The following is a 15,295-nucleotide window of genomic DNA, read 5'->3' on the forward strand; positions in this document are numbered from 1 at the left end:
CCACCATCTACTGAATACACTAACTATCAAGTACCTCATACTACCGTACGTCAAATAATTCAAACTGTCCCTTTAAATCACATCACGTCACTGAAATTGGAAACACTTTTAAAGGTTTTTTTTTGCAAAATCATCTATTTTCTGTAAGAACGACCTGAATCACCTGTCCCAGACATATCAAAAGTAAACTGAAAGCTGTTCTTAAATCATTTAGAGAACATGTATGGGTCAAGTTAAATCAAGTGAGGCGTCAATTGAAAGGTCAGAGTGCAGCTGCCATTTTAAAACCAAGACATTGTTAACATCTACATGTTTTGATAAGTAATACAAGAACGATTCATGCATTTGTTGGCTGTGAAATGATGCAACAGCAGTTTGTGGGTATGTATTGAGGTAAAAGTGTTTTGGACTAAATATTTTACTAGATTGGATCGACTGGCCCTTTGGCAATGTAACGGGACCATTTTTGTTTTATCGATCAGTCGAGTGAAAATGAGGCTTCAAAGGTGAGCTGCCTGAATTTTTGAGCACTAGCTGAGACCTCAGTGTTGATTTCTGGTTTAAAGCTGGTTGATATTTGATGGTTGACATCTCTCTTCAACCAGCTAAAGTGAGATCATAACATCAATGTGTCACAAAATACAAATTTATTTAATTGCTTCAGTATCTTGTGAAGTTGCAGGTTAAAAGAGAGATGATATTGATCAGTGTAAATGTATTTCTCCAAAGTCATGTTTTACTGTAAGGTGAAATCTGGTCCATTACTTAGGCTGGAAATCTACTTGCCTTTAATTACACGTTCACATACACACCCCTACACTTATGGCTGCCTCGCATATCCTGCGTCCATTTGGAGCGATGGTTGTGCGCGTCCTCAGAAATTAACGCTATGCATACACTAACACAAACACATGGTTAAACAGCAATTATATCTCCGGCCTTAGACTATCCTCTATCATTGTGCAAGATGAAAAAAGTCACAGTTGCAACTTCATATTAACATTCAATCAACACCTTCAAATAGTTGGTTCACTTTTGAACCTGAATCTCTTTGTACCAGGGACCATAGTTGTTTTTAAAGAGTCTTTTCAACAGAAAAATGCTCACCGGGTTGCACCTGCTGCTATGATTGTATCTTGAAATAATTTGCATTAATTACATCACAAGAATCTTGACTTTCTGAAGATATGTTGCACAAATACACGTCGCTACAAACGTGTTAAAAACTGATGCAGTGTTTGTGATACTGTTGTTAAGCAACCTATGATGTACAGTAAATAACATGATCCATTTCATTGTTTATGTACGACAATATAAAACTGCATACACAAGTCCCATATTACTACAATTTTCTGTATATTAAAAAAACAATTAATGATGATAAAGTGACTACTTTGTCAAATCAAATAATCGGTAAAAACGATCAGCTTTCAACATCTTACACTGCAAATTCTAACTCTTCTTCTTTATCTAGGACACACACAGAACCTGTGAATAATTAAAAGCATTCTGTCACACACACACACACACACACACACACACATACATCAGTGTGAGCCATGTACAGGAGTCACAGTGAAAAATGAAACAGGTAATAAATATTGAGCAAAACTCGGCATCCCCTCGGACAAGCTTCACTACTCTGTGTGTGTGTGTGTGTGTGTGTGTGTGTGTGTGTGTGTGTGTGGACCAACCAGCTCCATCTGTCACTCCAGGTGGCCACTTACACCTGGGCGCACACACATGCACACACGCTCACACAGCACAGGCTTAAATATGATCAGTGATCCAGTTTGTGTTCAGCAGTGAGAGTGTGGACAGAAAACCTGGACAAACACAGAGACACATTTTTCACGTGAACTCACTCGATCTCTTTAAACACTCATTTGTTACTCATTTTTGGTCCCTTTACACACTAAATTGTTCATTTACACACCATTTTCTCAATTTCACACTGATTTGTTCCATTTACAGACACTCTTGTTCCCTATTTACATTGACCAGTTCAGTTTACACTCTCATTTTTTTATTTCAAACACTAATTTTGTCCTTTTACACACTGATGTTTTTTTTTCCATTACACACTCACTTATTCCCTTCAGTACAGACTAAGATTTATTTTCTTTACACATTTCCTGTGTATGTTCAATATAGACAATATCAAGTTCCCTAAACACACAATTGTTTCCCATGTACACTCACTAGTTCCCTACACATCTTTGCAAACATTCTCACTCTCATGTTCCCTTTTTCCATACACTCACTTGTTCCCTTGACACACTCACTTGTTCCTCTCCACCTTCCTGGTGAAAACCATCATTTGTTCAATTGATTCATTCATCCATCACCTTTCCACACTTGCGTGTTCCCTTTCCACACTCCATAAACACACTTGCTCGTCTCATGCCTTTACATACATGAATCAATTCCTTAACACAGTATGAAGGAAAACACTTCTTCTCTGCAAACATACTGACACTCACACACACACACATGTTGAGTTCTTCTACACACATACTGCTCCACATGAACACAATCGTTCACTCTATATGTTCGTTGTGTGTGCAAATATGTAATGTATTTTTTCCCATACACACTCATCTGCTCACACATGCAGACAGGTTCCCTTCATACAAACACGCTCAAGCCATTAAAGTGAAGGTGGACCGACCTGCTGGATGAAGGTGTGCGCTCCGTGGGGGCTGAGCAGCAGGATGGCTCTGCGCAGTGTGTCTCTGTACCGATTGAGCTCCTCGGTCCTCATGGTGGTGAAGAGGTTGGTGAAAACTTTACTGATGTTCCTGTCCACTCTCTGCAAGGCCACGTCCACGCCCTGACGGGACGTCTGGTCCAGAAAACCCTGCAGGCCGCGAATATCTGGAGGGACGGGAAGAAGAAAAGAGGGCAAAAAGTCAAATATTGTATTGTTGCCAAGGTGCTATCAACTACAGAGACATATTGAAAACAGTCTGGAAATTTGGAGATGTAGCATGTAGTAGACACTTTTTCGCAAAAATATATCTGAAATCAGGTGTTTCTCAGCTTGAGGACGTCAATGTCAAGAGCACAAGATATGAAAGATAACACAGATAGCTGGACATTTCTGACTTTAAAATATTTCAAAATTCCAGACAGTTCTTTGAAGATCACGGCTCGTAGTTTCAGTGTTAACGGGGTGAAGGTACCCCGAGTTAATGTGGTGCTTCTGCAGCAGGTGGGAGTCAGTTGTGTTGGACACTTTGGCCTCCAGTCGAGGGGAAATCTTATGAGGAATCCTTCTGCATGTTGAGATCACTGGCAGACGTTTTCTCAGGTATTTAAAAGTTTCATAAAAAAGCTTTTTGAGTTGACAGTTAAATCTCAGGACTGGATGGGAAAGTCATCACAGGGAGGCATTTCTCGCAGAACAGATACAAGTGCAGTTTTTCTCATTAAATCAGAAAGTGACTTCCAGCCACTCAAAGTGCTTTACATTAAACGCTGTCTCACACTAATGGTGTGCTGCCCACCTGCTCTTCAGGAGCTCACCTAAGCAAACCCAATCACACAAACACACAATTTGGAGCAATTTGGAGTTAAGTGTCCTCCAAAAGGACACTTTGACATGTAGACCAGGAGGAGACAGGTCACATCGAACCGCCGACCTTCTGATTAACAGACGACCTACTCGATCCACTCCACCTCCTGAGCCACAGCCGCTGCACTGCGGTGGGCTGACAGCTGATCAGCTCTCCGCTGCAGTTATCCACCAGTCAAAACACAATTTTATCTTAATCAACATACGACAGCAAACAGATAACCTTACTGCAGAAATTGTCATTGATAATTAACTTTAATCTAATGCTGCTCAGTGTTATGATGGATCCCACTGCTTTTCTTGGCGAGAGCAGCCGTACCCCGCCTCTGATTGGCTTGTTTTAGTTTATTATTTATGATTTATTGGACAGATACAGTAGACACAGACAAGCTGAAAAATAGCAATCCAATGCAAGTATCACAGTGTTTATCATGAATGCTAATTTGCAACACCCGTCTCTAGAAGGGCTTTTTTGAAAATAAGCGATTGGAACAGTGAGATAAAAAGAAATAAAAGCACAGAAAAAAGCAACCACACATTTATAAAATAGACATGAGTAGATGTTAACCAGGATTTGGTGGCTTTCTTAAATGTGGTAAAGCAGATTCCAAGTGATCAGATCCTGAGTTCCAAGACTTTTTTTCCTTTAGCAGAGAACAACAGTCTGAGTGAAAAATGTTTTACAGAATATTAACGCCACTTTAAGCTGCTCTGTAGTTTGTTACTGATTTGACTTATAACAATATGATTTGCTTTAAACATGTTTTTGTTTTATTGTGCACTGATGCCAATAATGTTGTTATGCTATTGATCAGAACAGATCATTGGTTTTATTCCCTTACAGTTGTGATAATGGCTGAAACACACACTATGTCACCTCTGAAGTGTTTGGACACACACTGGATGCTGCAAGTAGACAGGAGAGGAGTGAAAAAAGAAATACTTTGTGATTCTGCCTATGATTTCAATTTGATTTGCTCCATTTGGATCAATGTTTGATTTAATATTAAAATTGTGCCACCCCTCTTGAGATCCATAATAACATGACTGCTTGGCATGAAAAACAACATATTACGTGTCTCATCTAGCCTTTTAATTCTGCTCTCAAAGTGCACTGGACTGATGCATTTAACTTTAAAAAGAGCTAAATCTTATTCTTGGGGAGATTACCCCTCCCCCGCCCCCCCAGAGACGGTCCAAGTGTCCATCATACCTGCAGACCTCAAAAATAGGGAACATTTCGATACTAAAAATCTTTAGTTTCAGTAACTTTGTTTCCTGTGTTCTGGTGACTTTTAAAGAATGAAAACAACAAAAATAATAAATGCACTGAAACAGCATTTTATGAATAAAAAATACATATTCATACATGTATTTTTTGCCCCTGTCCCTAAAAGGAAACTGACATGACAGATTTTTCAAAATGCATAATCCTTTCCTTCAAAACTTTCCATACAAAGTAAAGAAGTTAGTTAGGAAGTCTGGTTTGGTGTCGCTGTATTGCTGTCCAGGTGGAACCAGTAGACTTTAAGATAGGTATAGGGCTTACACAGAATCAGAAAAAGGTTGCTATGATGAAAAAAGAAATCGGGAGAAAAACCAGAGAATTGTGGTTCCAGGAGGAAACAGGGAGAGGGCAAAGAGAAACAAGAGTCTCCTGGGGAAATCAGGAGGGTTGGCAAGTATGGTGTCCATGTTGGAATGCTGAAGTATTTGTCTGCATGGCTGCAAAGTTAAATGAAGACACCATCTATTACTTTATCCCAACCCTCAAGATCTTCTGTCATATGGAGAACTTGTGTAAAAAAATACAGACATCAGTAGTTAAAAGTTAGATTAACTGTCTCTACATGAACTTTCATGTGATCTTAAGGATAAGTCTTAAACACTACAGGTACCACACAGGAAAAAACAGAAACTCTCTCCATATCCAGATTTCTGTCACTGAAGCAGAAAGCACTAATCAGTATCAAAATACCTCTTCTGTGGCCCAGACAGCTCTTGACCTACAGTAATTTAAGTCCTGAGCAGACCGCTGAAGGAGTTTGCTGCATGAGAGGAGAAAACACAGTAAAAAAAAAAAAAAATGACTGTGGCCATTTTTTCAAGTAGTCTCAGAATGCTCTATATTTATGTTATGTGCAGTTAACAATGTGGAGAAAGTGTGGTGTTTTTAAAGCACAGAAAAAAGTTGGATTGTGAGACACGTGACTTAGACAGCAGAGACAACTGGTTTGTGTCTGTTAAGTAAAATTAATCTTTTCCTGACTTAAACCAAGTCGTTTTAGTTGCCTAAACCTAAGATACCTTAACTAATTGTTATGTGTTTCTTTTGAAAAGCACTGACACTCAAGAGGAGTCCAAGGTTACATGTTTAGCCTTTCTTATTGTACCAAGAAATGGACTGGGATGGATTTTTCTTTGGTACTTGCATGTCGAGACCAAATGACTGTGTACAAGGTTTGCTTTTTTAAAGTTCAGCTCTGTAAAAGTACATCATAGTTGTCATAATCAATCAGAATCAGTATATGGTGGTCTAAAAAAACCAAAGCAGCAGTAGACCTGCTGAACTTCCTGTTGTTTACTTGACTAGCTCCTGCAATGTTCTGCATTAGGCTGATTCATCATCACTATTATTTTATTAAACTGACCATGAGTGAACTATTTTTCCATTTAGTCTCATCTAAATGGACTTCATCTGACTTCTTTTTGGAGGTTTTTCAAATTGAAACTCACATTCAGGAGGAAGGTCGCTGATTGTTGAGTCTAAGTAACTGTTGCAGTGCCCCAAGATCTCAGCAACAATGAAAACAATGATATGATGAACCTCCGAAAACAAACAAGGCAGTCTCCTTTAATGCAGTTGTTGTGAAGATGACATGTGGTGTTCCTCAAGGGTGGATTCTTGGTCCTTTACTATTACTATTACTACACCAGCTAACAACTTTAACATCGTCTTCCATTTTTAGGCAGATGACTAACAAATCTATTCATGTGTGAATCCCTCAGACCTCACTTCACTCGGGAAAAGTTTCACAAACTTTCTTGTTAATGGTAATTGTTGGGCTGACAGCAGATTTCATCAAGAACTGAGCTGATGCTTGCATTTACTTATCAATTATTGTTCACAGCTGATTCAAAATCTTTGTGGAAGTTGTCTACGGCGTCTTGAGGGAATGTATGGTGTCTGTGAACCATAAAAACAACCAAACAACGGAGCATAAACATCTTCAGACAAGAAAATAAGAGCCACAATGCTGAGTTTTGCAAAAATGCGCCATCTGAGCTGACTTGTCCTCAGCAGAGCTGACTGAGACCATCATCCCCATTCTTTGGCTGTGCCACTGAACCAGACAGCGTCTATCCATTTGAGAGTATCATTTAGATTGCTTGCAGACTCTTCTCCAAACTGCCAGAGAAGTTTCTTTTTCTGACATCCAGACAAGGCAGCTGTGTTGCGTTATGCTCTGTTATAGCTGGTGACAGGTTGTTTGGCCTGAACATCTCTTCCCCTTTTCCTCCTCTCCTTTCCCCTCCCTCCATCCTTCTCTGTCTATTAGCACTGACAGCCAGCTTGTACCGAGTCCTGGCTGCCACTCTCTACTCCTACACTCCTTTTTTACTCATGTTGTTTCATCTCACTATCCCAATCTTTGAGTTTTTTTCACTTTCACTTCTTCCCCCTGTCGTTTTTGTTCCCCATTACATTTTCTGTCTCTCCATCTGTCAGTCAGTGCTCCCCTCCCCTTCCTCTCCACTCGGGATGGAACAGTCAGTGACTCTAGTGGAACAATTGGGAAGCTCTGTCCCGAAATTTGAAATATGCACTTCTGTGATTCATAGTTCCCCACTGATTTCAAAGGCACCACTCGAGGCAAAGCTCTGTGGGAGGTGATTTTATCGTCTCTCCATGCATATTTTTATATCATGAATTTGTTACTCGGCTCGTCCAAACAGCTGTCCACAAGTCATTTGTCAGTTCATCAATCTTTATCTCTTTCTCCTGGAAAATTTGAGGAAAATAATACAACTTTTAGTAAGGCATTGTTATATCAGAATCCACATTTTGTTAAAAACTGTTTAAAATTCTGCTCCAGTATTTGTGTCTGAATGTAAAGCGACTGTGCATCATTGCACTTTGCAGGTTTTTGGCTTTCTCTCTCGATGCACAGAGTGATCTTCTGGTGCACCTTCGTACAAAACAAACAAACCCCTCCTCTCTTCTTCCCTGCAGTGCTGTATGTGTGAAAATCTACTTAAATCTTAAAAGTTGTAGCTCACTGTGTCCAGGCTTAGTGAAAAGGCTGTCTTGTATTCTGTACTGCTCAGATGTGACTCAGTACAGACTAACTTAAAGCCGATCCAATCTCTATGACTAAAGTTAAAGACATTTAAGTCATCGGAAATGTTTGTTATCACACCCTTCTGCTCACTCTTTCGAATCAAGCAGTCTTTTCACTTGATTCATACTGATGAAACCATATTTTCTTTTTTTCTGTTCTTTCTTTTTTTAATTTTTGCTTCAGCACAGACATTTTGGATTTTTGTATTGATCCACTTTGATCCACTACCTGGTGAACATTTTAGAACATTTAGAACATTTAGCAGCTTAAAGGAAGATCTTTTTCCTCAGAAGTTGGTGGATACTGAGCTGCAACCTCTACGGCTGAAAAATGAAGTTGTGTCAAAAACTGCAGTTCCTCAAATGGCCACTTGCGGCTGGCTCCAAAAGTGAGTCAATCCCCATAGAGCCCCAAAATAAAATGTCCGACTTGTCAGCATGGTCACAGCCTCGTACGAAAAACAGTTTTGGTCTGTAAACCTAATTTCCAACAACCGTACATCAAACATGGCCAGCCACTAGAGAGACACTTTATTTGGCTGCTTCAGCTCCACCCACACTCGACTTCTTTACCCGTTTTAGCAGGGAGTTGATGTCAGGAACTTCCAAGACGGCCAGAGATGCCACACCGAAAGCTTCAAAACAGCTCTTCAGAAACATGTGGGTGATGTTATGGAGGCTAGCTATTATACTGTCTGTGTTGGAGACCAAAGCGGAGCTCAGAGGAGAGTGAATACTGGCCCTACATTCATCAGAACACAAACTGATTGGATGCTCATGTTGGGTAAACAGATGTGTAACAGCATGTTCATCATATCATTCTGTGATAATATGTCAGTTTTGTGTTTTCAGCATGTTTCAGGTTTACGCTGATTTACACGACTCATGAGGTTTGTGTTTTTGTGTGTTTCAGGTCTTGTCACAGCCTTAAATGAGATGTATTCTGATCTCATTTTCCCATCTATGAACCTTATCAGAATTCAGATACTATTTATATTACTACATTTTGTTTTATATGATAATTTATGTTGATTCCCACTGTTTAAAGTCTGTCCATACAATAGCTCTTTGTTTAAATCTGCACCATTTTAATCACATAATCAGTGTTATGCATATATCATCTCTTATAGTGCTTCCCTGCGGCACCGTTTTCAGTCACATGACCAAGATTTTCATCTATCTGCAATCTACCACTATCTACTGCTGTTATTGTCTTTCCATCCATCCTGCTCTCAGTGTGTCTGTCATCACTCCCCTCAAGAAATCTGCTGGGGAAAAAAATAATCCCTCCTTTTCTCGGGCTCAAGCACTGGAACAACACAAGTGGAAGGACTTGAAAGCAATTTGCAGAGCTCCTCGCCAGCCGCAGTTTCTCATCAGTTTTTCCAGAGCCACTTTGAGCAAGGCACTGTGGGGGGACACAGTTGTCTCTCAGCAGAAAAGCCAGCACTTATCTCTATCCATCAGAGCCACACCAATCTCTCCTCTGCAGTCACTCGAAATTGGCAGGTAGACCGCTGGCCACAGAAAATGTCTCAGATTTAATTTAGATTCACACGACATGGAAATATGTGAGGTGTTTCTGAGGCAGAGTGCAAATATTCAGAGGCTGGTTTGCCTGTGATTCCTAACATTTGCACTGTGGAGCCGTGCGGCAAACATCTCTGATATTTGCCAATATTGTTATATGAAAATTCAAATGTGAATGTTTCTTCTGTGTAAATTTTAGCGGTAAACGTCAGTTTTTTACAGCCTGACAAACCTGCACCATGTAGAAAAACTTGAAAAGACAACAGTGTTTGAACCTTTTAGCCCGTAAACAACAAATAATGTCGACTTTACAGAACTGAAAAGTTTGTGTGAGTTTTAGTCAACGACTGGTTTTAATTTTCCTCCAGTATGATGTGAAATTCAACCTGCAGACGTTTGAAAATTACCTGCCAGAGTTAATCCATCACACTTAATATCATGCCTGCTTTTATTGTTGCTGAAGTTACATCATGTTTGTGTGTTGTTGCAGTTGTTATACGAGGTGTTATCACCACATTGCTGGCAAAAATAACAGAACAGAACAGGAGCAATGTTCATTGTGATGGATTATCTATCTGCAGCAGTTTCACTGTGAGATGATTTCCACAGATATCAGACAAAACTGATGGCTTCCTTAAAGGCAAGAGAGAAAAGGTATGAAAAACTAAAATATGAAAAACTAATTTAAAGAAAAAAATTAAAACAGAAACACTACATTATACTTCAGAAAACAGCCAGTGGTGATATGAATCATGCAGTAAAAACATATAAAGATCTGCCTGCATTTTTCATCTAAATTAAAAACTGTGGTGTCTTCATGCATGCTAGAGCTGCAACTATCAGTTATTTTAGTAATCGAGTATTTTACAGATTGTTCCATTGATTTCCTAGTAATCGGATAAGAAATATTGCACTGAAGAGCTGCAAAGGATCAAATAAATCACAACTCTGTTTCACAGTTTTGAGTCACAGACTGGATTTTTTTGGATAAGCAAACAAAAAAAGTTAGGACTAAATAAGTCAATAAATGTAAAAACTTCTCTAGGCCTGCTACTACTGATATGATTCTATTAGACATCACAAGTAATAGTCTTTTGCACTTTGGAGTAAAATACAACTTGTATCTGTCTTGTCTTTTCACTGTAACTTTACAGCCAGATTCAGGATGTGACTATTTTAAAAAGCAGAATTGAAACTGCAGTTCACACTATGATGGATAAATTAACTCTGTTCCGTTGCACCAGTCCTGCACTGGATATAGTTAAATGGATTAAGCGAAGCTTTGATGCAAAGCATTTGCATTGATGAGTTTGTAATAGAGTTTCTTGAGTTTCTTGAGGAATCATTTCAGGCCTGATGCAAAGGTTAATTATTTTATCTGAAGGAAAAATTCAGACTTTTATTGAGCTGAAACTCTTAATGCCATCATCAGATGCCCAAAATAAAAAATGTGTTGTGGGCGTTGCGGTTGCTTGTTTTATCCCATGTACAGGAAACTGAAGCAGTACCTTGAATGCCTCTCGAGACTTTTCTTGCCTTCTGTCACCAAGTTTGACAACTTCTAGGATGTGTTGGGTAACACTGACCAATGGAGCACAAAGGGCAGAAAAAAAGAGGAATGTTTTATTTCATCTCAGTGATGCTGTAACCGTTTAACTCTCACCCTCAGGTCAGGAACATTATACCAGATTAATTATGTCCAATCACCCACACACTCAACTTCTTTCTACTGACTGGGCAGGATAAAGACAGTTCACCGTCTCCACTCAGACATGAATGGTCCCAAACACAGTTTCATTCAGGAAAACCTGCTAACATACAGAATGGCTGCAGAAAACTGAAGAAGCTACAGAGGACTGATCAAGAGCATTATCACGTGGTGCAATCACCTGAAGCTCAGTGTCAGCAAAATCAATGAGCTGGTGGTGGACGACGATGCTTCAAATATGGATGTTGCTCCAAAGAAGCTATCAATTCTAAAACCTGGATGCTTTACAGGCCTCTTCAACTTGGCTGCAGCACAGCAGATCTCTAAAAATCTGAGCACAGTTTCAAGGTGAGCAACCAGGATCAGTGCCACCAGTTCGGTCTCTGACAAAATGTGAAATATCATCACAATCTCCCCTTCTGTTCCTGAGTTATAGCGTTGAATAACAGCCAGAAAAGTGTTTTTGCAGAACATAATGTCACAGAGAATGGGACCCTTTTAGCTTTTGGATGTAAAATATCATAATTTTATCCTTTTAGACATGTCTGTCATAATTAGTGCACGATTTATTGAGTTATTGCTAAAAATGCCAAACTTCCTGAGCTGTTGTTCACAAGAATGGGTCAGGCGTGAAACCACAGTGACCTCTGACACAAAACAAAAACAAAAAGGGTGAACAAAATCTAATCAGTTCACCCTTCAGTCCAATCTGAGGTTTGTGTCAAGTTTGAAGAAACTTCTCCAAGACTTTCCTGAGATATTAGCAAAGACTTCTTTTTTTGTTCAGGTATGAGAATGTGTTGAATCTGTCAGCTCATGTTGCTGCAGTTTATGTTTTTGCCTGTGGGTGCCTAAATCAAGTGAATGCTAACAAAGTGGCGACTGTCACAAAATCACTTTTATTGTTCTTGCTTTGTGTGATGTAGGCAACTGTCGTCTGTCAGATGTACACACAAAAAACTGCAACGAAATGCAACGCTGCTCTGCTACAAATTAAAACAGACTACACTGCAGGCCTGACAACAAATATTCAGAAGGAGATATGACAGTGAAAAACAATATTTGATGGGGCTGCACGCTTTTTGCATGACTCACTGCCTTGTGCTGCTGCACCACATGCATAAGAGTCTCCACCTGGTGGAAAACATCTGGCTGCAGCTGGTGATTCCAGCCATATAGAACAACTACCAGACACATGTTGTTATGTCCATATAGGCAGAGGTGTAGTTCTTTGGTTACATACTGGAGCACAGCATGCAACAAAAGGTGCCATTCAGTGTCCTTCTCACAAGTCACTGTTTAATTCAACTCTGTGTGCAGCAAACTTTCATTTTCAAATAAAAAGTAATTAGAGATAAATTCACCCAGATTTAATCTAAGCATGTTATTTTGATTTGAGATATTTTATAGGGTCTGCCTGGTTTATTTCCCACTAGATCTGCTGGACAACTTATTAAATATTTGAACTTGTGTGTTTTTTGTAGTCAATAAGCCAGTTTTAGCCGGTTTTGTGAGCCGTACTACACCACCAGCTCACCGTCTTGTGTAGTATTTATTTAGACACAGGCCACAACATACACAACATCTCTCATCTCTCTCATATAACTACCATTAACTTGGTATTCATCATGCAGTATTTACATTCACATTGGCCCTGTGGGTGCTCAACCTTTTCGTTGGGTTCTCCTCACGCACATGATGGGTGCGTGTGAGTCACACTGAATAAAGCTCTCTGCTAAATGTTTAAACTCTGACTCAGAGTGGAAGCCAGGTTGAACCCACTAGGTGTCTTTTCTTGCTCCTGGCTGCTGTTTCCTTTTCTGGTCCAGAACGTCACTTTTCTTTATGAGAGCGACCGGCCTCTGCAGGAGCCATAAATACCAGTGAAAGTTCAGAAAATGTCAGCGCAGTAATAATGGAGGGGGAAAGTAGCCCTAACAATGCAGAGTATCCTCTGCATTTCTCCCCTCTCACATGTTTTATTTTGGACCTGCCAGCAGGGAACACAAAATTGCTGCCGCTTTCTGAGAAGCAAATTGAAGGCCAGTGAACACTGACAGTAGCCTGTTTGAGTTTGTTTACTTAGAAATGCGTAAAAAATACTGTCTTTATCTAATGGTTCACCTTGAAGGAATGTTTTTTGTTTAAAAAATTAGAAAAAGCCAAAGAACTGTGCAGCAAGGCAGATGAGAAAATAAATGTCAGCCAGAGTTCTCTGAAAAGGTAAAGTGTTTTGTCACCAGTCGCCCTGTTTCACCTAGGAATTCATTTTAATTACACAATAAAACAGTTATGCACTAAATAATGCAACTTATTTTTTAAACATACAGTATTTTATGTGTTTTTAGCTTTTAAATTTTGTGTTTTTCTATATCAACAAATATTAAAACGAATGGCTCATGGGAACATACTGCAAACCAACAGCAAATCCAAATTTAAATCCACTAAACTTCGTCAGTTATTTTAATCATGCACAGTGCTCGCTGTGTGGGTCGAGTCGTGACCTGCAGGGCGAGCAGGTCGAGGTCAGACAAACTTTGTGACTAATTGCAGGTGGTAGGTAATGATCAGGAGCGTCATATATTAACAGCCACATTAGCTTATTTTACATATTTTCCCTCTGGCATACATGACAGATATTTCTCTGGAGGTCGTCAGTCCGACCTCCAACAACTGTTTCGAAACAAGAGCGAAACAAGTGGAAGTGAAAAAGTGTCAAAACAAGAGAGTGGAAGAAGGAGGAGCTAAAAACTAAAGCATATGGAGAGTTGCAGGTCGTCCTAACACCAAACATGAGCAGATGTTGTTATGCTGAAGGTGATATTTTTGTCATTCTTGGACACGTAGAGATGCTTTTATCCTCTTCTCCTCCTGCCAATCAGCTGTTCCTCTCTTTTCTCAGCTGTCTTTCCTTCACTTGTTCGGCTGTCCTCATTAGCTCACTGTGAGTCGTCACCAGGCTCTGACACCAGGACAAAAGACCTCACACACCGACACGTTTCTACTCACAATCACTCTGACATAATACATACATACACAGCCTCTAACCCTAAATCACATTTGTAACCAAGTTTTTAAGCACAGAAATGTTCAAATTTAACAAAAAACGCCTTTGTCCATGGAGCCCTGACTTGAAAATGCAGAGGATACTCTTGATTGTAGCTCCTCTCTGACGGTAGAAGTTGAAGAGGATGTTGAGGGTCTGCCAGGATGGGCTTTTTCCACTGGATAAATGTGGCCAAAATCATCCAAGCTGGTGCCAGTGGTCTATTGGCAAAGTTGAACAAGCTTTCTCAGCCTACTTCTGTTCACCATGATGAAGCTGCCAAACCATCAAGTCATTGCAAAAGTTAAAACCGACTCAATAAAAGATGCATGAAACCTGTCGACGTTAAAACACGTTAACCTTGTCTCTGTCTGAGTCACTGTTGGCATCAAAAGTCATTTTGTCATCCAGGATGGTGTTCAAGTCTTTGTATTGACTTACTGTCTTCACAGCTATGACACTGATAAAAGAAGGTTCAGTGACAGACAAAACTCTGCAACTCACACCAAAACTATTTAGATGGCCAGGGGAAAAATATGTATTTTTGATTTTGAGATGAACTGTCCCTTTGTGTACATCCACTCAAGATGGCACAATTGTAGTTTGTTTAGTCCTGATGTGCCACTGTGATGGTCAAACCTTTTGAGGACATGGTTTTTTAAAAAAAAATCAGCATCTGGTGGCAATCAGAAGAACTGCATCTTAAAGCAAAACACTGGCTTCTGCATTGGGGGGTCTTTGGAGTTTTATTTTGTCTGTTAACAGATGAATGCTGCAGTTTCACAGCGTCTTAAACAAAGACATTCAAGTGACTCAGCGTGCTCCCGGTGTCACAGTTTAACAATATGGACGTGTCCTCCTCAGGCAGATGATCCCGCAGACGCCAGCAGTGTCATCAGAGTGTGAAATCTCTATCAGACCAGTGTTTTATCATGTCTGTTTTTTAATTAGAACTTTTGTCTTGTGGACTAATGAGTATTTGCCGCCTGTAGGCTTCCTCCTGTAATTAATCCACACCCGAGGAAAAGGAAGCCGGTCGCTGTCGGGTGCTACTAATCAATATTTACAAGCATGGCCAAGTTGAGATGCACC

General features: G+C 39.8%; 1 protein-coding gene across 2 annotated transcripts in view; it reads right to left on the reverse strand.

Annotated features, from left to right (window-relative positions):
- The window catches only part of LOC146311513 (glutamate receptor ionotropic, delta-1-like), a 679,669-nt gene that overhangs the window by 206,127 nt on the left and 458,247 nt on the right, over positions 1-15,295 (reverse strand). For both annotated transcript variants that reach the window (XM_084740789.1, XM_084740790.1), the window contains exon 4: positions 2,672-2,877. In XM_084740789.1, the coding sequence (XP_084596915.1) occupies positions 2,672-2,877 (206 nt within the window). The remainder of the gene's footprint in view (positions 1-2,671; positions 2,878-15,295) is intronic.

This window comes from Lutjanus erythropterus, chromosome 17 (genome assembly GCF_056507025.1).
Source record: "Lutjanus erythropterus isolate fLutEry1 chromosome 17, fLutEry1.hap2, whole genome shotgun sequence".
Classification (NCBI taxonomy): Eukaryota; Metazoa; Chordata; class Actinopteri; order Lutjaniformes; family Lutjanidae; genus Lutjanus; species Lutjanus erythropterus.